A 27838-nucleotide genomic window follows, 5' to 3' on the forward strand; every position below is an offset into this window, starting at 1 on the left:
ATGATTTGGAAAACATTATAAGAGAGGTAGAGAGGTTTGGAGAGCTGATGTTTTTTCCCTTAAGGGGAATAAGGGGGCTTGGATCTTCTTTTTTCTTCAGCTGTTAATGAAAGGGTATTGAGAAAATGAAGCCAGATTTTTCTCACATAGACACATTATTACTGGAGATGACAAGCACAGCTATGGACAAGGAAAACGCCAGTTAGAAATAAGGAAAACCATTCTCATCTGGAGAGCCAAACAAGTTTCTCAGAGAAATTGTGACATCTCCATATGCTTGGAGATGGACAGAACTTGACTGAACATGGCTCTGAACAGCCTGCTCCACCTGGTCCTTTTTTGTGTGGACTGATTAAACCAAATAGCCCCCAGAGATCTCACCCAACCTTTGTAATTCGTGATTGCAAATATAATTAATAAAAGTAAACAATTTGCTTCTCAAAGCTATTGCTTGTAAAAGTGAATGATGTCCACAGTGACATATTTAGCAGACAGGTGTACAAGCATATTGTGCATGTACAGCTTCCCACCTGCGTTTGTATGGTACTGCTTCGTGCCAGTGTGACACAAAGCAGCTGCCAGGGGGGACTGCTGCTTTTGTTTTCAGGATGTCTTGTAGGTGCTTCAGTTCCTTAAAAAGGAGATGTGGGATAATTGTAAGATTCTCCTAAAGGCTGGAGGGTCAAGATCTCCTGGAACACTGGCCAGAGAGCCTAAGAAATTGCTGAGAGCTGGCTGGAATTGGTGCACTGCAGTGAATTATATGCTCAGGTGATCTGTATCATATATTTTAGCAGGACTCTCAGCATCAATTTTGTACTCTGGTCACAGAACCAGACTCTGAAAAAAAAAAAGTCTAGATAAGAATATTTTGAAGTGAGTGCACAGCTGGCTCTGAAGATGTGCTAGAAGGGCAGAGAAGCAAAGAAATTGCTGCAGCTTCACATCATTGTTTACCCAGCAGCATGGCTGTTGCTTTAAGGTTCCCTGTGTGCAAGTGTGCTCTTACCCTGCAATCAGCACAAGTTTATTCCTCACGGGTAAGAGCATGCATGCAGACTTTGACTGGGAATTCATTGCTATAATAAAGTTCCTGACCTTGCTTGCCTTTGAATTTGTCTCTTTCTCTGCTTTCTGAGCAGTTTTTAGTTGTTCACTGACAAATTAGTAGGATATAACAAGTATAGTCCCTGAGGGCTCTCTTAGTTTAGTATTTTAATATTATTAATTAATTAATAATAATTAATTCATATTTAGTATTTAGACTGTTAAGTATTTTAATAAATCTGAACTGGAATAGAAAGTACTGCATAAAAAGCTAAGACGGAGTTTCAGGTACAATGTTTCAGTTCAGCATTGACTTTTGATACATTTATTAAGTGTTTTGAAATCAGTGAGATGGGCACAGCCAGTGCATCTGAGAAGAAAAAGGTAATTTGTAAGGCAGTACTAATGAACAGCAAAGTCCACAATACTGTTAGAAGGATTCTGGCAATATGGTGCACTATTACACTGCAACCAGGCATTATGCTCTTCCATCAAAAGATCAAAAGCAAATGCTGTTCTGGGCTCGCTCTTGTGAGCAGGAAGACTTAATCTGGAGTGACCAGTTGTGGTGCCAGCTGTGGAGAAATTCTAAATGAGTTGAAGAAAGTCAAAAAAGAGCAACAAGAATAAGTTGCTTTGGAGACTATGATGAATTGGTAGGACTGGTTTATTTAATTAAGGAAAGGAAGAAACTGGTAGGATCCAAGTCTTGAAATGTGTTGATATTTTTCTCATTCTTCATGTCTGGTAAAAGAAGGAGAGTTGGCATTTCCTGAGCAAAAGCCATTTTTTGTAACCCATAGGGCTAAAAAACATGTTTACACCTCATTTAGCAAGGCAGTATTTGTGGGAATGGCTCAGAGGCAGGGTCTGGCTGCTGCTGAGCACTGTCTGCACTGTGCTCTGAGGCAGTGGGGCCTCTGGGGGCAATCTGTCCTGTTCCTGGCTAAGCCATTGGGTTGTTTGGTGACCCCAGGTGAGCCATATCTTGTGTCTGTTGTAACAGTGTGTATGTCTTTGCATCTTAATTTTGAGTCTTCAAAAAATTCAGTGCTATGTAAACCATTTAAAGATGGGAGTACACAAATGTGTGAATTTCAAGTACTTTAAAATTGCTTTAAATATGTCACTTCACTGTTTTGATACAAGTATTTATCTAGAGTCCCAAATGTATATTCTGAGAAGTATTATGTAAATATTTATAAGGTAAAGGCTTTGGTTTCATGATTTGGAGCGCTCCATGTTAGTGTGTTGCCAAAGAACTGCAGAGGTGAGTTCATATTTGTTCTGGTCTCAGAAATGATGATTGTTTCAGCACTCTTTCCCACATATGGCCACTAGAAACATTTTCATTCTTGTTTATGTCTCCTTGACTCCTAATTCAACTCTGAGTCATCCTTATGTATGGAAATAAAGATATTTTCAAATGTTGAAGAACTAAGAAATTGAGAGATCAGAAATGGAGGAAGAGAAAGATGAGTTCATCAAAACCCAGATGTTAGGAGCTTTATCAGATTGAGTTATCTCTAGGATTAAATAGCCGAATACAAAATATAGAGAAAATCATCCACATTTGTTATGAAAGATTAGGACTTTACAGACAGTGCTTGCTGAGGTCAGGGGGATGTTTCCCACTCTCTGTGTCGAGTTTTCGATCAGCTCAGCTTCCCACGGTCCATCTCCTTGGTCTCCTTCACTGATGTTCAGATGCCTGTGATTCCAGTGAAGTTCCAGGAATGAAATACAAAGGATTTCCAAACCATCATTCCCACTGTTACTCCCTTGTCAGGTTCTCCTAGGTTTCTTTTACTGTTTGGATAATACAAAAAGAACCTTGAACTGAGGCTTGCACCTCTGTTAGCATCTGAATAAGGAAGGTTTCTCATGCATTGGAGTTTGAGAAGATTTAGCAGAGTCTGTTTCCTCACCTTCTGGTGCTCTTGCCGTTCAGGAATTCTTATCACATTTTATCCCTAAAGCTCTGTGAGGGATATGATTGTTTAAAAGCCAGAGTTATTGAATCAAAAAATCAGTACCAGGTGCTGCTTTCTTCCATGAGGCTAAATTTGATCTTTGTACAACACAGTTCTGTCTTGAGTGATCTCCAGTTCGTGTTTTCTCCAAGCATAGTGCTCTGCTGTTAATTTGGGATTGTTGAGCAGTTTAAAAACCATGTGTTTTTGATGAGATTGTGACATGTTTGTAAAAAAAAATGAATTTTAAACTGTTTAAGTTTCTAAATTAACCTTTAATATCTTCAATCTTCTTGGTGTACCAGCAAGCAAAATACTGTTGCTCCTAGTAGGATTAAAAAAATCCCTGAAAACAATAAAGTAAAAAAAAATTTAGAATTTACTGATTCTCTGGAGGAAACCTGAGTAATTGTAGTGTATTTCAAGATGTTATTCCATATGGTGAAGACTTCTATCTACAAGTACTAATAACAAGAAGTAGTAAAAATACAGTGTTGTATCTGATACCTGGTTAGAGGTATCAGGTAGCTAGAGAATATAGTACAAGAAAGATAATAAGGAAGGGTTATGAAGATATAAGTATTGAATTTGAGCAGGTTAAGAAGTCAAGTTTGGATATTAGTCTAAATTTGACATCTTAAATAGATTTAATGATCACTTGAACAACAAGATATTATGGAAATTAGAGCTGTATTCTCAGACTATTTCAACACTCATGTGGTGGTTGTTGAGTTTTATTTTCCCTTTCTTTAAATGAAAGGCAACTTTTTCCGTAATGGAACTCTGGTTTTATGTATGCAAAAGCATGATACCATTTTATCCAATCAAATGTTGCAATGTAGCTGCTCAAGTCTGTCATATTGTGGTATCATGGGTTTAATACCATTGAGATAAAAATATATGCTTATATAAAGAGTTTATCATCCCACATATCAATAAGTATTATATCTGTAAGTGTAATAACTCTTAAAATAGTTACTTTCTTGATTGCTTCTCTGTTTCTTGTAATTTCATTATAAGCAAATGAGGAGTACAGTGAAGGCAAAAGAACATGAATCTGAAATGAGTAGGGAATGCTTTCTCACAATACAGCCAACCATCCTGTGAAGCTTTTTACTCTGTGAAGGCATATGTACATATTACATTTTTTTACCCAACAGTTTCTAAAACCCTTATGCAGTATTTATAGATACTTGTTCTGAAATGTGATAAAACAGTATGCTTCAAGGCATCCTTAAGATCCAGAGGCACTACTCTGCAACAGTAACTGGCATCCCAGTCATGCTTTGCTTTGCTTTGAGGCAACAGGAATGAGTCTTTGAAGGAGTATGGGGGGGTGGGCAACTGACATTAATTACTGACAAAAAAAAAATCTTTCAACAGGAGAAGGATGCAAATTTTATCAAATGTATTTCATTACTCACTTGGTCCTAAGCAGGCTGATCTTGTGGGATTGTTGTTTTAGGGCTTATGAAGAGGGGTGTGTGCTGGGGGCTCTGTGCTGCACTGTGTGTGGTGCTACCCTGTGTTCAGTGCATCAGCTAGTGCATGTCTCCCTCCCCAAAAAACATGTGGGTATTTTTGATCACAAGCCCAGTGTAGTAAGATATTGCATTTAAAGTATATCCTTTATTATGCTAAACTTTTACTTCAGTGTTGCCTGCTTTTGTTCGTAATTCACAAGGGATCATCTTGCTCCCTTCCTTATTACATTTGCAGCATATTAACACACTCTTTTAGATGGGGATGTGTTTTGGAGATAGTCCATCTCTTTGGGTGATTACTGGGAAAAAGTTGCTTCAAATTCTGTGTCTTTTGACGTGTTCCTTTGAGAAGGATGAGAGAGAGACAGATGGCTACTGGTTGAATAGGGTTGTTTTTTATTTACCCTCATGCCCTGAAAAGGACTGAAACATGATATTGAAATAAAGGAGTGGGTGAGAAACAACTTTCCATTAATTTATTGCTTTATTTCATACTTGAAACAAAGATAAAATTTGTTGTTTTTCCTACCCATCTCTTGCTGTAAATCTTAAGTTAATTATGTAATTAAGATGAGTGCCAGCTTCAGAACGTTGTGGGTTCATGGGGGCAGATGAAGCATTCGGGGTGAGAATAAAGTGTATGTATTTAGAAGAACTTATCTCTTTTTGACCCCTGGCACTGGATGCTGTGGAGGTGACTAGCTTGGCTTCAGCCCATGGAGCTGTTCTGAGCAGCACCTGCTCTCCTGCTGTCACAGCTTGGCCTGGCTCAGGGTCCCCAGTACTCTGCAGCCAGGGAACCTCAGCTCAGCTCCTGTTCTGTGACACTGCAAGGACAGATGGGATCCCCCTGTGTGACACAGTTGTCACCTTGCTTTTACTGCCTGGGCTGATGCCAGAGCTGGGCTGTTTGGGGTTGGAGTGAATGTGAGCTCAGGCTGTGTTCCAGGCCTCTGTTTCTAGCCTCTGTTATGGATTTAGGCAACTAACTCTATCAATAGTTTAGGATTGACAGAAAGTAGAAATGATGATATATGTAGACAGGGAGTTGGGGACCATGTGGGTTTAGAGACAAAAGCAAACAGTGGCACTTAAGGTTAAGTTAAAATGTTACTACTGCTTGCATGCGTACAGTAAAGGGGTGTACAAAGACAGCAAGAGCAAGCTTGCATTAGCTTCCAAATATTGTGAGTCAGAAATGAGGCTTCTCAAAACAAACTGTGATCAGCCATTAAAACCTTATCCTGAGGCATTGGATTTGATTCAGTTCTCTGTACAGCACTGTTCATATTCACAGCTCAAAGGAAAACTGGACTCTTTTGGCAATTGCTGGATAACAGCTGATTCAAAGGAGATGTGTGATGGATGAGGTTGATACCAACAGACTTCAAGTTCTGCATCTGAGCTAAATGCTCAAGGCAACCCAGTTTCTCATTCTTGGACACCTTTAGGGTGTGTTCATCTGACCTGTTTTGCCACTTACTTCAGAGAGATGGACCATTGGCTGTTGCATTGCTCTGGGGAATGGTTCTTCCCCTCGCCAGAGACCCCTGTAGCTGTAACCATGTTAGTTTAACCCTTCCTTCCTTTCTGGACCCAACTGGCTGGGAGCCAATTGTCCCTTCCTGAACAGGAGGGTAGATAATGCCCTGCTCCTCCGTTCTTCGCTCTCTTGCCCACACTTTTGCCTGCTCTCTTTCTCTCTTTCCTCCTCTTTCCCTCTTCCTCCTATGGAATAAACGTCTTGGACAACATCAAGGGTAAGAGCCTCTTTTGGAGTCTTTTGCTTTAACCCTGTAATATTTTCCCCCAAAGCTCTCTCAGATTTGGGCTAGCCTTGTGACTCCAGAGGGCTGCAGGGGAAAGTATTAACAATTGGCTGCACTAGGTGCACTGGTTAATCTCTGTTGTTGGGAGTGAAATGGAGTTGGCCAGTTCCAAAATACATGTATGAGAATCCTGTTCTGCCTGTGATTTAACTCACACCATGAAAATAATTTCTTACATGAAAGATTAAAAAAAAAATTAAGTAGGATGTTGCCTTTTTTGCCTTAAAAAAGGTAATTTTCAAATTTGGAAGAGAAAGGATAAGTGCATTTTACAAAGCAAGCAGCTTCTCAGTTTTACTTACTGAGCAATTTTGCATGGCCCCCACAAGTTCCTATACAGCCCCACTTATGCTTGGGAGGTATATTTTGGTTGTGGACAGTATGTCATGATTGCAGAAAGTCCCGTGTTCTATTTTTTTTCAGAGTAAGATTGGGTTTGAGACACTTTCATGTAATTTCATGGTTAAACCAACAGTGCCATCTGCCTTGGGTCTGACACTGGTATCTGGTCACTTTGTGGTGCTGGTCCCAAACAGGTAAACCTCTGCAGAGGGGGCAGCTGTGTTTTTTCTTGCCATGTGTTGTCAGATGTTGAAGCATCAGAGGTGCCACCATGTGGCAGTGAAAGCCAGCCCAAATCTGGAAGAATAAACATGATGGGAACATAATGAAGTCTGAAGCATATGAATTGTTTTTACTGCTCTATGCAATTGGGTGGTTCTGTACCCCATTCTCTCACACACTGTGCAGGGTGTTACAGCCATCCTGCCTTTCCTGCTGTTCAGGGTATCCTGGCTCCCCGTGCACTTGGGAGAGTTCTCTGTATACACACTCAGCCTCTGGAATGGGTGGCTGTGTAAAGGAGCATCCCTCCTTTAATAGCCTTAATATAGGCTAATAAAGTAAATGCATTTGCAGGTTTAGAGACACGATAACGATGGGCAACAACTGCTGAAACTGTTTCAAATGAAATAACATTTGAAGCAATGCTAGCAGTTCTTCTTAGTAGATTATAAAAGAACAAAATTATGTTCACCAGTTTCTAAAAAGTTGGAAAATGGACACATGTGCCTTGTTAACCAGCCTTATATAATACACAAATAAGTCTTTCTGTGTTTTTAGTAAGTCCTGACTTGATCTCTCTGCTTTTGGGCTTTCTGGAGGTTTTCTGCCTATGAAAGCTTTCTCCACCAAATATAAAAATGATGTTAGCTTCTATTCCAATCCATTTTGAACTCTGATGTTTAAGACTTTCTTTAGATGACAGAGAGATTGTAGGTCAAACACTGCCTGACTTTCACAATGATTTCCATCTGAAGGGTCTTACATAGTATAATCTCTTAATGTTTTATTTAAAATTTTAGTTGGGTTCTTGACTCATGGAAAAATAAATAAAAATTAAGGTCTTGTTGCAGTGAAAAAACAGTGAAACTGCTCTGTCAAATGAACTGCATGACATTTATCCATGGGAAATATCCATTAAGTGAGTGAATAAAGTTACTGCTCTAGTTTGACATAGTAGGCAATATTTCTGTGAGTCTTGTACATGTAGATGATTTACCTCTACCTCTGTTTTAAGTTCACCTTTAAAGTAATAAAACACAAGTGGCCAAAGTCTTCCTGTAATCCTGCTTTCCCATAGCTCTTTGTTATGTTGCTTAAAACGTAACATTACAGTGTAATAAGTATTTTCAGTTCTTCCACCCATAAAGGGTAGGGGGAAAATCTGTTTGCAATTAGTGCTGGTATCAAGATATTATTTCTGGTTTGTGCTTCGGCAGTGACTGGGGGAGCAGGGCAGCTGAAGGCTTGAGGAGAGGTCACTGCCAGGGTGCTGCTCCAGGAGCTAGAGGAGGAGAAGCCATGTGTAAGCAGTCAGTGGAGAGGAGGAGGACAAAATAGAACTGTTTAAAAGCCTATCACCCAAAAAGTGAAGGGTGAAAAAGCTTCCATGAAACTGCAGCTAGGAATACTCACAGACGTTTGTTTACTGAGCTTGGTCTGCGTATTTCTTCTGTTAGCTGAAGAGTTTATCCCAGACTGCGTGTCTTGGCAGCTGCAGTGCAGTAGTGTGTCATGGTGGCAGCAAATCCAGAGAATACGTAGAAAATGGGGTACCCAAGCACTGCATGCTTCAGCCATGTCCTCAGTGGTGCTGGGAGCGAGCAGCTGCCCTCCGAGGGTGCAGCCTCTGGGTTTGCTGTGGGTCATCTGTACCCAGAGTGTGCCCCAGGCCCCAGGCAGGGAAGCAGCACTCGGGGCAGTGCCTGCTTTGCTGGGCTCAGAGCCTTTGCTGGGCTTGGACCCTTTGCTGGGCTCAGAGCCTTTGCTGGGCTCAGAGCCTTTGCTGGGCTCAGAGCCTTTGCTGGGCTCGGACCCTTTGCTGGGCTCAGAGCCTTTGCTGGGCTCAGAGCCTTTGCTGGGCTCGGACCCTTTGCTGGGCTCAGAGCCTTTGCTGGGCTTGGACCCTTTACTGGGCTCAGAGCCTTTGCTGGGCTCAGAGCCTTTGCTGGGCTCAGAGCCTTTGCTGGGCTCGGACCCTTTGCTGGGCTCAGAGCCTTTACTGGGCTCAGAGCCTTTGCTGGGCTCAGAGCCTTTACTGGGCTCAGACCCTGCAGTGTCCCTGCTGCAGCTCCCGGTGCCGGTACACGCCCAGCAGAACAAACTCTGGGAGGAGAGCTGTGCCTGTGTGTGTGTGATTTCACTGCTATATGGAATTCCATATAATTCCCAGTGCCTGTCACTTGAGGGTAGATTGTAATGCAGCTATTTATGTGCTGTTCGCCTGGGTGGCTGCTGGTGTACTAGCCAGCTTCTAGGAATCTTCATTCTGTGTTTTACCAGAATGATTTCGTGCATGTGAATTTTTTGCATGGGATTCCTGTTATGGGGTGAATTGAATATTAAATTAGTCCTCAAACCCTGAAGGCAGTACATCAGCTTCACTCATCCTGAGCAATTTGTGCTTTGCTGTATGAACCATATCCCATGTTCAGTTTCTCAGTTTTCCCAGGGCTGGGATTTTGCTCTATTTGTTTCCATTTTTCTTTTTTAAAGTCGGAATGTTTTAGTAAGGGTGAAAAATATTTTTAATGAAGTATTTTAATTTGCTTTTGTGTTATGAGCTTGTGTTTCACCCTCCCCTCATCCAGGTTTTGCCAGATGTTTTAAATATCTTCTCAGTACTTATGCTTTCAAGGTTTCTCTGCAAATCCAATTGTGTTTAACAGGCACTGAGTCCTTGTGAATCAATGTTGTATTTTTCTCTACTTTATGCCTCCCAGATCTGGCAGATGTCTTGAGTTTTAGGACAGCAGGTTTTCAGTGTTTTCTGTATGAAAGCAGATAAGATTGGTACATAGTTAGAATTTCCTCAGAAAGGATCAGAGTTTCAGACATCTGTGGGAGGAAGGCATTTCACTGACCACATGTTTTTGCAGCATTTAGTGAGTTTAGTAAGTAATTAAATCAAATAATTCATATTATGCTGTATCAAAAGGGATGGCTTTTGTAAGGAAAGCTGTATTTGTGGGGCTTTTTTTGCATTTCTTTTTTTTTTTTTTTTTAAGTCCTTGTATATGTAACATTTAAACCAAATACAGTGTTTCATTTATCGTTCCTTGGAAAAATTTCTTAAAGTCATAGTTTTAGCTAGAGGGATGATAATTTTCACCCATAGATAGTGGTTAATTATGTTTTATTTTCCTTTTGACCAGCCAAATTAAATACATTTGTTTGATTTTAGTCATAACTATTTTATTACTCTCACTGCAATGTAAACTGTTTGCTCTGTGTTTCCTTCCTTGATTTTTTCCCTCACTATTTTTCCTGTCATTTGTTTGTAAGATACCTGAAGGGTCATTTTTAACAATGAAAAGTGAGGAAATGTCAAAGGTAGGGCTGCTGCTGGAGGCTCTTTGTGTGCTCAGTGCTTTCTGTCTGTAGTTATCAAGCTGCAGAATGTGAGATGCTCAGCACGTGTGATGGGATGAGGCTTTAACCCGAGAGAAGGTTAGTTGGTGACTTGATGCTCCTTCCTTCTGTTTCCATTTGCTGACTTCCAGATTGAGAACCCAGTGCATCTGGGTTAACTTGATGCCTCATGGAAATTTTAGAAAGGAGACAAACACTTTGTATCAGAAGGAGAATGGAAAAGAGAAGGCATGAAGAATTAAAGAACCAAGATGAATGGATCAGAAAAGGGGAGGGGGGAGCACAGGAAGAGGAGCTAGTGGCAGGGAATGTTTACTTCCCTGGGGACAAATAAAAATACATAACTGTTTCCTTGATGTTACTTTGCTGTATAAACAGTTAGCCTAGGACCCATGTAAATGATGTATGACTATGAGAGAGAAAGTGAGTAGGTTGCTGCTGCCCTCCCACTCACCCTTTCTCTTTGCAAAGCTCTCTGTAGAACCTGAGACCTGGTCCATGCCAGAAACTGAAGGAAAAAAGCACCAAAAATTAAAGACACGAAAAGGAGGGATAATCCCACATGAATACACTTCTGTTATTTCTCAAGTGTTAATCACAAAATGAAAAATGGTAGTGTGTAATGTTAGATTTGTGTAAGTGCATGATGACATCTTGAATTACCTTTCCTGAAACACAAACTGTGGATTGTCTGACATAGAAGACATTCGGTGAATTGCGGAGCTTTAAAAATGACAGTCCTGGGGCTTTGATAGATTCTCTGTCTCCTGAAGTCTTGAAATTAAAGTCAATATTTTTCTGTATTTCCAACAGAAGTTAAAAGACTAAATGCAGACATTATTGCATGGTGTACCTGGGCTTATATAGGTGTTTGACAGGATGATCACAGGGTGTCTTCAGGATTTGAGTTATGAGTCTTGTTTGGAGTCTCACAGTAGCGCTGCAATGCATGTAGTGGATGATTCTTTGCATATTTGGACCTATGCTTTTCTCTTTTTAAGATTCTTCTCTATTTGTTTTCTTACCATTTTATTTTTTGTGGTGCAGTTTTTCCCCCTTTCTTGTTGTTTACATTGTCCATTCCAGCCAATTCTGTAGTCTTCCCATCCTGTCTGCCACAGAAATCTCTATATACTGCTCCAATATCCTTTGCTCCTTTGCTCCTGCAAAACCTCCAGCTGGCAGGTTTCCCTTTCATCCATACCCTATATTTTGTTTGTAGGTGGAGTGTGTTGGTTAGGTTTGTTTTGTCTTGCATTGCTTTAAAATTAATTTTAAAGGTTGTTTTGCATTTGTTTTTTGATTCAGCTCCTCCTTGGTGCAGATGAAGTGCAGATTAAGGAGGATGGACAGCATCTGGTTGAGTCACCATGGCTTGGGCTTGTCATGTTCTCCTGTGGGACTGGCTAGCAAATCAGCTGCTACCCAGGAAACTGAGGCTGACAAGAATTCTGGATTGACTTTTAATGCTTTCTTGGCACTTCAGCAGAAACTGATCTGGTTTGGCTCAGCTAAAAAAAAATGGATGTTTTAAGCCCTTTTCTTCCCAGAGTATTTATTCTCTTCACTATACTCCATGGCCAACTGCTGGCATAGCTGTATTACAAAAAATTCCGAAGATTGTATTTTGCAACAATGGCTTCAAGTGTGCTCTGACTTAATTAGTGGGAAAAACTAGCTTATATCTCTGGCTGTATTAGGGGCTTCATGCTGTTGTGTGTGACTGCTTATTGTTGAACATTTAATGCAGAAGACAGTTTACTTGACAGATATGGAGGGGGGGTTTGAGAGAAAAATAGGTTAAATATGTAAGTCACCACATAAATGCTAAGTATGATTATAAAATGCAAAAATGATGATACAGAAATCTGTGAGGAGAGCCATGTAAGACTGCCTGTGGGCCTAGGATTTTAGTCCTTTGCTTTTACAGCAAGAGACTAGAAATGCTTATGCAATATTAATTCAGGAAATACAGCAAATTGGCATTTGGAAGCATTCAATTTTCCTCATAATTGTTCTCCATTCACTTGGCCGATTATCAGTAATTTCAGGGAATTAAAGATGCTCTTTTTAGAAGTTTCTAGTGAACTCTTTAGAATTGTCAAACAATAACAAACCTGCCACTTAGGCAGCAATTTTCCCTCTTGCTGTCCTCACACTGATGTTAGATTGCTGTTTGGAAAGGCTAGACAAGCAAACTGCCATGCAGTAAATCAGCAGGAAATTTTTTCAGCCTCATGCTGCTGAGTGAATTTTGATCCAAGAATTTCTGTGTTTGTTTTGTTCATGCAAAGACTTTCATCCTTCAGTTTGGGAACAGAAAGGTTGGTTTTCTTTGATAGTAAATCTGCTAAAGTGTATTTTGTTAAAGAATTTAGTATTATATTTTTGTGGATTAAGCTTGTTATCCTTCAGTCATCTCTAGGTGAATCCCACCAGAATGCGATTTCAAAGCATGTGATGTCCACTTCTTTCCTTTTCCTCTCCTGCAGTGTGAAAAGGCAAACTAAATAGTTAAAAACCCCTCAGGAAGGGGGCTGGGAAGTGACATTTACTGAAAAGGTGGCACTCTGTCCTCTCAGTCTGTGTCACAGGACTTCCTAAAGCATGAAGTGAGCACAGGGACAAGAACTGCAAAATGTCTGTGGTCAGAAAGGGGACTGCTTTATGGTGATCTGTGACAGGATCCAGTGACCCCATGGGGATATTATGTACCTGCCTGCAGGTTTTGGATGTGCTGAACATAATCATCTCTCAGTCTCATGATCTCTGCCTCTTCCTTTCTCCTGGAGTTAGCAAGCCAAGGGGCCAGCATCCCAGTCCTGTCCCTGTGCCAGCCAGGAGTGAGGAATGTGGACATCTGAATGCCTGTGGCCTTGGGTAGTTTTGACTCCCATTTCCAGCCCTGCTGAGGTGTTGCTGCTGAAGAGGAGCAACAGAGCTCTCCAAGATGTTTAACTGCTTTTCTGCTCAGCAGCTGTGTAGAAACAGCAAAAAACTGTTTACATTTGATTGGTGGTTTTAGTCCAGCACTTGTATTTGAGATAACCCAGCTGCTTCTGAGGAGCATGGGAGCAGCCTTCCTTTGACAAATGGTTTTGGTCATCTCAGAAAAAGCACATCTGGCTGTTTGGTTTATTTTAATCTTCCCTAGATTAGAATTGCCATGGTAATCACACAAAAAGGTGTGATGATGGTTGTATTCCAAGAGGTGATAAAAACTGAGGGAGGTTAGTGAGGTCTGCTTGTTGCTGGACATGGAACAAAATGCAGCCCAATTTGTCCTCCTCTTGAGGTTTTCTAATACCTGCAGCCAGGAGTTGTTCCTCCATGTGTGGTCTTTTGTCTTGTTGGCTTTTCCATGATAAAAAACCCCACTTTCATTGGAAATGTTCTGTTGTGGAGGGGATGGAACACCCTCCATTATTAAGATTTAGGCTTCATTTTCCACATATGCAAAGTCTTGCCTTTTTAAAATTGTTGAGGAGGTTTCCATTTTGAATGTGTTGCATGACCAATGGGTAAGTTTTCTCTCCTAACTAACTAACTTGAGAATGAAAATGTTAAACATCCTTTGGAAGTATGTTCAAAAACTTGAAAAACACATAAATCAAAATCTCATTTGGCAAAAAAAAAAAAAAAAAAAGTGAATTCTCTCATGAATTAATAACTTTTAAAATAGTTCTAAGAATTCCAGAGAAGAACACAAAGTAATGAACTTGTCCTCAGAAAACTATTTATTTTCAGAAACATTTAAGAAGTATTTTTCGTGTTTATGTGAATGGTATAAAAAATAATGTTTCAGTATCTGTATGAATACAAGTTTACTTTTCTATAATGACTTCAAAAAACACCTGCAAGAGGTAATTCTGTTTTAGGTAGCCTTTGTATTTGTAGTGATGAGTAAGTATCTTAGATGTTATTTTATGCAGTAGATTTTTGACGTCTCATATGAAATATTAAATACACTAGCTCTCATATAGTTATAAAAATACTCTGCCTTCAGAGATTGTATAAACATTGGTAGCTGAACAATATTAACCTATTTTTCTTCTTATTCTATTTTATAAAAAACACAAGATTACTGGTTAATAAAAGTAGCAATGTAGTTTTAGTCAGAAGCACCATATTTAATGTAAAAATGGTGTAGAATGAGAACATTTTGAGTGTTCAGATTTTTAAGTAAGCACTTCAAAAATCAGAGGTGGTTCCTACTGGGAGCACATTGGCTGCGGAGAAATTGATGATCTGTGAGAGCCTGTGGGTGTTCTCCCACTCACGTGTGGGTGTTCTCCCACTCACAGTTGTTTGTGCATCTTCCTTGTGTTTATTCTGTGAATGGCAAGGTGTTTTGCACAAGCCATATAAGGGTGCATGGATTGAAAATCAATATGATAGGAAGGTCTTACTACTTGAAAGTGTTCTAAATTCTAATACAATATAAAAATTATGATAATAAGACTTGTTCCCCAAAGCCATTTGCTCTCAGGTAGGTTAAAGAAATAGCTCCATCAGTACAGGAGATGGCTCTCTTTTCTCTGTGGCTCTCTTTTTGTGGTTATGCAAGGTAACTTCCTTTTGAGGAGTTGAAAATTTTGAGGAATTGCATTCCACAGAGTCTTTGTGAAGAATTAACTTAAGCTAAAAGTATTGTTAGACTGAATTTTATTTTTGGTTATAACAGGAGCATGTTATGGTTATGCAGGTACACGGTGGGTAGGGGAAGCCCGTGGTTGCTGAGGACTGGATGCCATAGTGCTCTTAGAGCTGTCCTTTACAGCCTGGCTGGTATCCCCGTGCAGCTGGGGTGCTTAGCCAGAAAAGTAGCTCTTCCTTTGCATCTTCATCTTGGCAGTTGGATGGAGAGTGACCCTTCCATATTCCTGCTTTGCTCCTGGGTCCATTTTGCTGTGGACTGAGGTCTTAGCCTTGACGCTGCAGGGCTGTGTCTGGGTGTGTGGCATTCAGGGAAGTGAGCACTCTGTCCATCAGCCCATGTGAAAAGCAACCCTGGCCATGGGCTCATGGGAATTAGAACAACTGTAGTTCCTTTGTTTTCCTGGTTTTCCTTCTGTCCATCCTCAGCAGAGATTTTGTTACCTTGCAATCTTTCTGCAGGGAGGTCTTGGGACAGAGCGGGGTGCACAAGTGCACGAGTTGCTTGTCTGGGTTCAGGTGCAGAAGAAGCCATTCGGTTGCCAGACCAGTTGGAACAACATGTTTTCTTCTGCTTAGTGTAGAGTGCAGAGTGTGAGGGGTTTTGCAGAGTTGCAGACTTGTCCAGCTGACTACTTGCAGGGCATTTCCAGGATAAACTGTCCCGGGCTATTGATTTTCTTGGGAATCTTTTGACATTCCTCCTGTTTAAGCAACAACCTCCAAATACTCACGCTAATGGAAGAAGACCAAGTAAAATATACTGGTAGACTGCTCTTTTTCTCATTTCAGGGTATCAATATATTTTGGGCTACAGAAAAATAACTGCCTTATTCATCTCCTTTGAAGAATGAAACAAAATGAGAATTCCTTGATAGCATAAAATGAATAATAATAATAAATAATACAAATAAATATTTACAGATTTTGTAAAATAAAATTTATCTACCTCATGTGCCCTCTCTGCATGCAGATACTTGAAATTATTGTAGCATATTCTAGGATGAGACAAGGAAGGAGCTTTGTGGTGTGGAAACAGCTTGGAAAAGTTAGCTGCTGGGAATCTGACAAATTCTGGCATGAATTATATACCATAGTATTTCAGTAAATATCTTCTGTTAGTTCTGGCTAAAGCTGTTTCTCCACTAAGAAAGATGATCTTCATCTCTGGGCTAGAACCAATCACAAATTCTAATGAAATTTGGCAACTGCAAGCATGAAAAGTCATTGATCCAGAAATTCACGAACTGTCTTTCATGTAGCAAGATTTCCTTTTGAACCTCAGTTGAAGCTCTTTCTACTGGCTTATTCTTGATTTTGAACTTATAGGAATAATTTTTTTACTCTCTTCAGATTTGGCAATGTGAAATTAAAAAATGGAGTGAGAGGCACATAATTAAGCATGCAGTGTAACTGCATGTTTTCAGCACTGTAGAAGGAGAGGAATGGGGGAAAAAAACTAGAGGGGAAATAAAAATTAAAAAAAAAAGGAAGAGAAAAAGAAAAGACGTTGCCAAAGTTTTTCTAAGGTGTAGAAAATGTTCTTCATTTCCAAAAGAGAACAATTTATGTTCCCTGTTGTTGTAGGGGACTTGGAAAACTACATGTAAAGATGCTTAACTTTGCACATTCTTCAAGCAGCACTAATTTCCTACTGTTCACTAGGCATAGTTTTAAACAGTAAGGGTGTATCTAGAAAAGAATTGAGGATGTCTGCTGGTCTGTCACTCTGTGGAGACCAGCAGGTGTTATGTGTTATTGTCTCATTGTGGGCATTATCTGAATGATCTTCCAGTGTAGGCTGGATTGCTGTTCTATCTGGCTACTGGGAACACTGGAGTTTTCTGCAGAAGGTGATCTTTAATGTTAAGAGTTAAAGAAGATTTTAGCATATTTAGTTGAAGCTGAGCTTCTTATTCCCCACTCCGTGGCTGGAAAGACCTTGTTTGGTCACCATTAGTTTTGTGTAGTTAACCAAACTTTGCAGCTTCCAGACTGTTCTCTGACCTACCTCCAATGAAAGGTCAGGCTCAACATCACATATACTGGCAGAGAGCAGCACTATCTGCCCTCCCATGTCATGGTCATGGCAGCTCTGATGCCGTGTGTCCCCTGTGGATGAGGAGGGTTGGTGGCATTTCATCTCATTACTTAAACACGCAAATGTTTCATTTGTCTGTGGGGATTCAGCTTGATACTTGCAACTGAATGACAGAAAGTAATATTCTTGAGATCTTTATGCTCTGTGCTTTGCCTCTGAGCTGTATTAGTCCCTGCGTGCAGAAGAGCCTTCTGCTAAATATTGTTTATCTGAGCACATGGGGTGGCATGACGTGGCCTTTTCCTACTTCTGCTTGAGATCTTTTGCTCTTCTTGGTCATCAGCAGCAGATAGGAGTTCAGTGGAACGTTAACTCACAGATAGTTGATAATGAGAGCATTTGATAATGAGAGCGTGTTTCATGAATGTACCAACATGCTTCTAATAATCCTAGTAAATGTTTCTGTCATGGAAACAGGAGCAAGTGCCATTAAAATGGCAGAAACTGTTGGTAATTTTTAATAGAAGTTCAGGACTATGCTGACTCTGTCTTATTATAGACATTAGTTGTAAATGTTGTTTGCTGTGTTGGAAACTCAGTAGAGTGCATAGAGGCAATTCCTTCCCGTGTGTTCTGGGTTTTTTTTGTATTTTGTGCATGTAGCTATGCACATATAATTTCTGTCCAGAAACCCTAACCTTTTAAATTATTGTGGTCAAGTTTTCTTGCTTCAGTTAAAAATCTGTCTAAATAATTTCTGTAATGAAGCTATCTGGATTTTGTGTAACTCAGGTTCAGATCCACCTCCAGGCACTGATATCCCCAAATTGTTGACTTCTGCAGCTTGACAATGACCTGTGATATACAGGATTGCTTTTATATCTCAAAAAGCCCCCCAGCTCAATTCTTGATGACTCCTGAACTTCTCTGCAGTGGAGCAAGGCTGGAGCCAGCCATGCTTATCCAGCCCGAAAAGGAGGGCTGCCAAGTGCCTGCTCAGTGGCAAGGAACTGCTCCACATAAACATGGAGAAGTAGCAGATTAACAGCCAGACATCTCCAAAGATTGAGCATTCATCTGATGACTGGCAAAGAGATACCTCTTCCCTTACTGCTTCAAAAATAACTGATGTAAACAACCATCACATGTAACTTGTTCATAGTTCCCATAATTAAGATACCAGTAGGATCCCATCTTCCACCCTAAATTTACCATACCCTGTGTACCACCAGAATGTTTAGTGATGGTGCCATTGTGGTGTCTTACTAATCCAGAAGTTCGGGAGTTTTTTCCCATTCTGAGCCTTGGTGGAAATGCTGCAGGTTTTCATTTCCTTCCCAGGGAGTGGCTGGTGTGTGGGATTTCCTTCACTGGGCAGTTTCCACAGAGGGGCTGCTGATGGACAGCCTGCAGGTTCTGAAGCCCTCTGGGCAGTGCAGGCTTTTACTTCTGTTCAAGTCAATTTGTGATGTAATTCATGAGCCAGTGGATGAGGAATTAGGTTTTTTTGATGGAGAGTAGAGAAGGAGAGAGATTCCAGTACCAGCTTTGTAAGGACTTGTGTTGGTGACAAATCTCTTGCTAATTACACACATACCTGCTGAATTGCAATTAAGCATGTTTAACTCTTTGGCATCTGTAAATGATCCACATGGGAGTTCTCACTTCACACATGAGGTCAGGCAGTGATGTACCAGGCTGTGTTGGCAACAGATGTTGAAAGAAACTTTATTCTCTGGTAAGTCAGAAATGGACAAACTAACGAGTAGTACTGAGCCCCTAATACCTGGTGCTGCAGGGTACTGCTCTTCTCCCCACCCCTTTTCCTCCTCACATAAAAGCACAGTGGTGGCCTGGGGACGAGAAAGGGGTCATGACATTGGAACAACAGCTAGGTTTTTTCTGACTGAAACTCACTGATGAAATAAATTATACACATTTTAACATTCCTTGTTCTTCCCAACTGAGCTCTTCAAGTTACAGTGTAAATCCTGTTGTTGCATCTATGTTTTTTCTCTCCTATCCAGGAAAATGTTGCAAGCATCTTCCTTCTTTTCTGAGCCTACCCAAAGCATTTAGTCCATAAAAAATCAACAGTTTTCATAGCACTGCATTATGTTTAGTAACAGGAGGAATTTTTCATTAAGTTTCAGGGGATGTTTCAAAGTTGTGGTAAGAAAAATATCTGCCAACTTCCTTCCTGTGTCTCAGAGTGCTGAAGTTTTATCAACTTAAAGCAGCCAGGAATTTGTTCCTGTCACTGTAAACTCTTGCTTGCACTGCAGATGAATGAAGATGTGTAATATAGTGTCTTCATTACAATAGAACTAAATATCAATCACAGTATTATTAGCAAGGTATGATCTCTAATGAAAGCAAAATAATGTCAACAGCAGCAAAGTTGATGATGTTTCCTACTGTCACGCAACTGTTTGAAAAAGACATAAATTTTTTGCAAAAATTTTGACATCTGGGGTACTAAAAGTGTATTTTTCTTATATGCGTAGCAGTAGAATGAAAATAGGTAAAGAGGTAATCCTGTATGTTTTAAGGAAATCATGAAGAATGTACCCAAAACCCTGAGTCTGTAGCTCATTAAAATATACTGAAACACAATTTTTTGACAGAGATGAGTAGAACATTTGTAAAATCTGACATTTTTGTCTTTTCTTTTGGCATATAAAGATATTTGCATTTTAGAAAAGAACCCAGAGAAAAGAGACGTAGAGGGTGAAGGTAATTAAATTTTAATTTCAGTTTTAAAGATCTTTCTCTAATTAGCTTTAAAAGTCAGTGTCTAAGTAAATTGAGTTTCAGGGTGCAATCATAATTTTCTTCCTGGATCCTAGTATTCAAAAGTAAGAAGAAAGAATATTAGATAAAGAGAAGGAAGATTGTTATTTTAAAGGCCTTTCAAGATAAGGATTTAACATTACTTCATTATTAAAATATAACTGTGGCAGGTTGTTTTTTTATTTCTGAATTTCAAAGTCATTCAGCAGTCATGGTTGGGGAAATGGGAAACTTAGGTTCTATTAAAAGAAAAAACTGAAAATTATACCAGAAAAGTAAAGACTTTTCTTCTTTCTTCTGCTTTGTAACAAGATTTCTTTTTGGTGGCTTGCTTTCATTCTTTTCTCTGTTATCCATTCTTTCAGTTTTGATCATAGGCATGCCAACATAATGTTCTATGTTTCTTAAAGGTGTGCTGGCATGCAGTGGGCTTTTGTTGGTGTTTTACACAGCAAAATGTCTTTTCTCTGCATTTATGTGATGGCTGGGGACACAACCTACTGCATTCTTCTGCTTTCTGCCAGACCACGCTGTGTGTTTTTAGTGCTGTGTCCCAGCCTCTGGTGTGGCTGTCTGCCAGAGCTCCAACTGCGTGGGGCAGTGGTGGGAGGAAGACAGGCTAATGGTGACTTGTCATGGTTTAATGTGCAAATGATTATAAATGTGCCATTTTAAAACTAAAGATACAAGAAAACAGAGAATATTTGATAACATTGAAAATATGTCTGTGAGAAGTACATAAGCTGTTGTTTGACAATGAATTGCTAGAAAAACAACTAAAAACAGTTGGTTTGTACATGAAGTAGTTATAAATATCTGGAATTGTGTGAAACAAATATTTTTTTTCTCTGTAAGAGCATTGGAAGTCTTGTCATTTAACCAAGAGTTCTGAATGTAGAAAATTTTATTTTAAAGTTGATCTTTTTACGCATAAACATACTTTCAAGTAGAGAAATGCTAATTATTTAGACTGTGTCACCTTTCTTGTAATTCAGAAAGGGAAAGCCATGAATACTTGGCATTTGCAGGTGACTGCTGTGTAATTCATGTAGTATTGCAAATGTTGAAGCATTTGAAAGAAATTTAAGTGTTTTGAAATGTGACCATAAATGCTTCAGTATGGATTAAAAATCAGCATAGAAATCTCAGAAGTTGGAGACAGTCTAGAGATTGTTGTCCAATAGGGTTCATGAGACTTCTGTCACTTTTGGTTTTATTTACCATCTTTAAATCTAAGAGAATCAGTACTGTAAAGAGTATGTTAATTAAATTCCTAGTTGTTAATAGACAGGGAAAATAGAACAGCGTGAGTGAAGGAAAGATATATATAACCCAACAGATATGTACTACACAACTGAATACAGTTTGATTCAGCCTGAATAAATAGAAGATAATGTATAAGAACATTGATCTAAACTGAACTTATACTTTAATTATCGAGACAGATGCTGAAGCAAGACTACAGAAGAAGTTTCAGAATTTCTTTGGATGTTCTGGGTTGATACCATGACAATAAAACAGCCAAATATGATTACTGTTGACTATATATTAGCATCAAAGTTCCAAAAAATGACAGGGAGGATTTAAACAGCACTGAGGGTATTTCATAAAAGAAATACACTATTCATGGTGTCTTCTGAACAAGTTAAGACTGGAATAATATTTACAAAAATGAACAGCAATAGTGACTTCAAAGAGGCAAAGGTTATCTGCTGTGTAGCACTGTTTAGGGGAGATTTGAGAGGTCTGTGACATATGAAAAGGGAGTTTTTTAAGGGAAGGGAGGTGTAAATAGTGGCAGGAAGATAAATGGGGAGAATAATACAAATAAACAAATCTTGGAGATCTCGACATTTGGAAATGCTGAATATTTTTTTAATGATTCTGGGAGAGAGAAAAATACTGCTCTGGGCCATGAGGAGAAAGTTGTTGGTGTGTGTATAAATAAATAAGTATATGTATATCCTCCTCCTTTCCTGTGATGTTCAAAAGTATGTTTCTGAAAAGACCTACAATTGGTGGTAGCTTTGCAGTGCTCCTGTTTTGTATCCCTCCCAGCTGCCATCTCCCTAGAGTGTGCCTGTCTTCTTCTGCAGGACAGATGGTGCTGTTTTCCCAGCAGTGGTTCTTCACCTCTTGGAATGGCTTAATGTGTGGGTTTTTTTTTTTTTTTTTCTCTTTCATTTCTAATTCAAGATATCTACATTTGATTTGCACTGTTTTGTTGATCTTGTAGAGAAGTCCTGGCTTATGTTAGCTCCTGCTAAGGTTTAATGTAGTTTGTAGATAAGTTCACAATCAGCTGGTTTTTGCCTCCAACTATTTTTCTTCTATCCATAGTCAAGTCTACAACAGCCTCTGTGGTCTTTGGAAATTACCATCACCTTGTCTTTAGAGGTTTGCAAATATGAAAGTTGAACTGATATGGGGATTTGAGCTTTTGAATGTCATAAAGGGGGTGTTTGGCTCTTGCTGTGTCCAACTGAGTGGAACAAGGAGATGAACTGAACCTACTGAAATTGGAACCAGAACTCCAGGAGCTGTGCTAGAGTGTGAAACTCAAGGCTAATCTAAATATTTTTAAAGAGATATTTCAATTAAGTATAGACAAAGCCTTAGCTTATAGTTCCAACTACTTCAAGCTGAAAGAAGCAGTCCTGCTTTCCTCAGCCCCGGGATGACCCTGATTCATCCTTTCTCTTGGGCTCCAGATGAGGATTTGAGCAGAATGATGAGCTGGATGGGTGGTGGAGGCAGCAAGGCTGTTCAATTTCTGTCTCCCATCCCCAGACTGTTTTTTTAATGCTGATGTAGGATCTGTGTGCATCATGTGTATACAGGGCACCCTGCTGATGTACATACATTTCTATGGGATCACTTTCAGGATCTCTGTCTAACCTGAGCAGCTTTTTGGTTAAAAGCTACTCTTTCCCACAGAGTTTTTTGGTTTCACTGATTTATCATTTTCCCAGAGATGTCTCCTAGAGTGTGGAGAGAAAAAAAAAAATCCTCTTCCACTCTACTCATCTGTCATGAGCCTGATGGTCTGTGTGGGATGGCCAGAAATGACTCCGAGATCATTTTTTCATTTCTGTGCCTTAAATCCACTGCAAACCAAATTGCACAAACTGCAGTCGCACTGGGGAGCCGAAACCTTCACAGAGTAAGATTATCTTGGCCATGCTATATAAATATAACTATGTATTTTTCCAGTCATGCCCTCCAAGCTGACATGCAAGAGGAAATTGGGATGGGAAGGTATATATTAGCTCTGCTCTGGGGGACAACCATCCATTGTGCTGAGTGCCTGCGCGCGGGGCAACATACTCAGCTTTATGGATGAAATTTGCCAGATCCTCAAATACTTTTGCTCGTGAGCATATTTAAAAATCAGAGAAGGTGATGACCCTTTTAAAATAAAAATGGATTTGCTGGCAGGAAGGGAAGGTACAACTCTGTGTTCTTTACATTTAAAGATGGTTATAAAATGTGTATTGGCTGTTTTTATAATTTATAGTGAAACTGCTGTTGCTTTTAATAAAATGAGACTTCCAGTCAGAATTTCATGATTATGAATGTGAGCATTTTGTTATACAGCTTGGATCTATCCTACAAATAACCATCTTCTAGCAGAATTCTGGCTATATACATAACTTAATGGGATTCTCTGTCAACATAATTCTTTCTGAAGTTGACTCTTGGTTGAATACTTCAAGTCCTTGAATGTGACTCAAGAGCTGCGTTAGTAGGGTAACTTTCAGGATTTTTAATTTAATTTTTCTTTATTCCTTAGACTTTTAAAACTTCCTGTAATTCATTATTAGATTTACCATTTCAAGTGCTTATTTAAAAGGCACCTTAGCTGCAGAAGCAAATCAATATTTACAGTGCATTAGTGCCACAGAGAATTTGAAGCCTTGTGATTAGAGTTCATTGCTGTTTTATCCGGTCTTCAAAGAAACCACAGACTTCAAACAGTATCAGCCATCATCCTGGAATCGGTGACATTGCATCGGTCCCATGCGTACTTTATCTTGTGGTTTAATTATTAAGTTCTTTTCCTTTGATTTTCCTTTTAATATTTCAAAGTATATCCTCTTCAAATCTATAAATTCTAGTCAAATTCTGTAAACTAGAGGATTGTAATCAACAATATATTGGTTTAAAAAAATATGTTCAATATATTCTTTTATGTTGTTGTTTTAATGGAGAGTAAACAGAACTGAAGAGAATGCAGGAGATAGATGATGTTTCCAGCTTGTGGTTAACATAGTGTGAACAAGATTTAGTTCTTAGATTAAGACCTATTGACCATTGCCAAGCAGCATGTGTTAGAGCCAGCTCTGTGTGCCTGTCCCCTTCCAGTAATAAAAAAAATAATGCCATATGTTTAAATTTCTTGTTAACTTGGGAAATACACAGATGCAACACACATACAGTTTTTGTCTTCTATAATTCACTTTATTGCAAAGTTTGCTTTGTAAAGCAAATTACTTCTTACGTATGGAACCATTTCCATAAGAAGAGACTAGAAGAGATCATTTGTATCTTCATATTGACAGAATACTCTTTTTAAAAAAGATTTGATGAAATGTTCCGTAAACATGAAAACATCTTAATAGCTAAACTTACTGAAATGAAACTAGTCATACTAAAGGTGGCTCATCTGTGATTTTGTAGAGAAGCTTCTCATGTTAATGTTCTCTCTAGAGCATATTAATATTTGGGAATTCCATTGTATGATTGACTACCTGTATTTTGAAGAGTCTGTAATCGCCATTGTGCAAATTGTCAGGTTTTCACTACAAAGCAAAAGCCAAGGCAGCAACAATGGCTTGCTCCTCTCCAGAAATGCTGGTTTGATTTCCTTTCTTTCTTTGTTGGCAGTTTGGCTTCTCTTCTTACAGAAGTTCACCCAAGTGAACTTTTGTTTTGTCAAGCAATTTGAAGAAGAAGTGTAAAAATACAAGAACATTTTGCTATCACCATGCTTATATATAGACGTACAAGCATAAGGAGCAAGTGAACTCATGTTTGAAAATTGTAATTCTGTGTTGTGGGGTGGGTAGTGAAGGCAAACATGGTAATGTGCACGGGCTGCTGCTTGGAACAAATATAGACTGGTATTTTTCTTAAGTGGCACTGCATACTACAGAGCCCCCTTTTGGCTCAGGCTGATCTAATAAAGGAGAAAGCGTGTTGGGGGCTGTGCCAGCAGCACGGGCACTGCTGGGAAGGGGTCACTTCATCCTGTGTGCTGGGGCACTGGCTGGGGCTGCAGCTGAGCCACCTCTGCTCAGAGATCTCCTGTGGTTTGATAGGGCACTGTTTGTGTGTTTGTCATCCAGGGGGAAAGGAGATGCTTTGCCTTCAGCTGCTTCATGAAAGCTGAAGTAGTTGAAAACAAGGCAATCAAAGAAACACCCTCTATTAGAGTCTATGAGTATATACTGAGAAATCAAATTCTTAGTAGACTTAACTCTGCCCATTAATACTTCCCTTCATAATTAGTGATCTTTCATGAAATATTCCTTTAATTAATTCTAGTTCCATTATGCACTTACGTGTATATCTATAAATAAGTGTATACATATTTAGAAAATAAAGTGTTTTATTTGCTGGAAATTACCTTTTGTTATGAAAATTAAAAATAAAAAAATGAAAGCAAAGAGAAATAGTACAACAGTTGTGGGGAAAAAAAACATTAATTCTTTGTTATTCTTGTTTACCAGAATGAACATAACATAGATTGACTGTTTTGGTGTTCGGTCATGTAACACTTGTTTATATCTCAGCAGCATAAGTCCTTGTGAATTAAAAAAACCTCACATGTTTTCATTGTGTGGCAAGACTTAGTGTATTTTTCAGTGTATTCATAATGCCCTGCAAAATAAGATTTTTTTAATATTATTAAATATAGCATTAACATGAAGCTATTGTCGAGATTGAAACAAATCATTTAACAAACAACTCCTGTCACTGTGTTTTCCTGTTAGTATTGCCAGACATGCATCCTCAGTTTCCTTGGGAACTGTTTCATCGAAGCATTAAAACCTAGTCCTGGTTTTTATTCTCAACTGTTGTCCATTGTGCCTTTCCCACTGACTCAACTGCTTAGGTGCCATTGCTTTCACCTCTTTCCTTTGCACTTTGCATTCAGAGTTCTCAGTGCTGCAATAAAGAGAAATAAAACTGATAAATCACAGCCTCTCTGTTCTGATGCTGAGTGGAAGAGTACTAAGAGGTCACAAATTCAGGCAATGAAACTTCTGTTTCGTCAAGGAGACGATAGATGTGTTGGTATTTGCTGTAGGATAAGAAATGAAATTGGAAAAAATTAAGTTGTATTTCAAAAGAAACTAACTTTAATGTGCCATTAAAGTTTCCAGAATGGATGCGACCTCTACATATATTAAGGAAACCAAATCTCTTTCCAATCAGTCTACCTTCCTTCTGCATCATTTTTTACTAATGAAATATTTTTCTCCTGTCAGTCATGCCAGCTGGAAGGCTGAGGGAATCAGGGTTAATCAGCGCAGATCTTGCTTGAACTGTCAGGAAGAGGCAAAGGAAGAATGCAGAGTAGAAAACAGTCTCTCTTCCATAAGTTTTGAGAGGGAAATGCAGAGTATATTTTAGATGGTCAGAAGGCTGCCTTGGTTGCCTGCAGCTTCCAGGCAGCACGTTGTGCTAGCAGTGCCCAGGCTGCAGTCCTTGCAGTGGGGTGGCGGACACGTTGTCCAAGTCCACCCCTTGCCTTGCCACCAGTCTTTGCCTGCTTGCTCTTTAAAATACCTGTATGTCACCTTAACCTCCTGGTTGTTCAAGTTCATGTTGCATCTCTTTATTTTGCACGACACCCAACAGATAGCTTTGTACTTGGAAAGCCACTGAGCTGTGCTTGGTTCAAAGGGGTTGCTTTTCCCTTCATTTTCTCCTTGTGCAGCCAGGCAGCAAGGCTGTGGTTTTGAGGGAACAGACCTTGTCCCTGAGGTCAATAACTCCTTACTCTGTGAAGCCACATTTGATCGCAGCCACCCTTCCAGAGCTTGAAAAAATATTTTTCCTTTGTCAGAAAGATTTTAAATCTAGTCAGTGTTTATTTACTGTCTGTTTTATTCTTCAGATATGCCTCTCCATGTCCGACGTAGTAGTGACCCTGCACTGATTGGCCTCTCAACCTCTGTGAGTGACACAAATTTTCCTTCAGAAGAGCCTTCTCGGAAAAACCCTACCAGGTGGTCCACAACAGCGGGCTTCCTCAAGCAGAACACCCCTGGCGTGCCCAGCGCTCATGAAAGAAAGGTATATTTCTCTCTCCCACTTTAGTAAATAAATTACAAATGTGCATGAATCTTGAATTGTTTTCTGCTTCTCTCATCTGCTCGTGGTTTAAACTTGTGTTTTCTGATGTTGTCCACCAAACCCCATCAGCAGCAGTGAAGTGTTTGAGTTACTCGTGTCCTGCCCTTCCCAGACTCTTGGTGATAATAACCACAGCAAGGACTCTAAAAACTTGATTTTTGCCCTTAGCTGTAGTTGAATCTATGATTACTCACTATTCTGCAAAGTTTTTATTTTTCAACTTTTTCTTAATGCTGGTAGGCCATGTCTGTAACAATTTTTACTGATTAGAAGGCCTAATGTCAGTGAATAATCTGCATGCCCACAGCTGGTCTGGTTTGTCTGGCTAACACAGCATTGCTAATTTGTACTTTCTGAGACTCTAGTGAAGTAATACAAAACACAAATTGCAAATTATTTCTCTCCTTGATAAGAGTTTTAAAAATAAAACAGTGAAATGTGGTGTATTTTTCCTTCATTTTTTTCAATATGATTTCAATATCTCTACATGAATTGCATTATTTGCTAAAGAAGTCAGCAAGAACCACTCTTCTCAGTGCAATATTAAGAAAAATTGGAAGAATCATGCCCCTTTGTACAGATCCCATGTTGCCCATAATTGTGATGATAACTTGCAGACAAACTCAAAAGGAAAAAAATGTATATTTTCTAATAGAAATGAGTAATTTTAAAAGAATGTTGCACTTTTGGTTGCCATTCTGACTACACAGGACAAAG

General features: G+C 39.3%; 1 protein-coding gene across 24 annotated transcripts in view; it reads left to right on the forward strand.

The window, feature by feature from the left end:
* Positions 1 to 27838, forward strand: part of PARD3 (par-3 family cell polarity regulator) — a 487425-nt gene that overhangs the window by 195050 nt on the left and 264537 nt on the right. For all 24 annotated transcript variants that reach the window (XR_008429410.1, XM_053935684.1, XM_053935553.1 and 21 more), the window contains one exon: positions 26883 to 27061. Coding sequence is in view for 23 of the 24 variants with exons in the window: in XM_053935553.1 (XP_053791528.1) it covers positions 26883 to 27061 (179 nt within the window). In the remaining variant the exon portion in view is untranslated. The remainder of the gene's footprint in view (positions 1 to 26882; positions 27062 to 27838) is intronic.

Source organism: Vidua chalybeata, chromosome 1, assembly GCF_026979565.1.
Source record: "Vidua chalybeata isolate OUT-0048 chromosome 1, bVidCha1 merged haplotype, whole genome shotgun sequence".
Taxonomy (NCBI): Eukaryota; Metazoa; Chordata; class Aves; order Passeriformes; family Viduidae; genus Vidua; species Vidua chalybeata.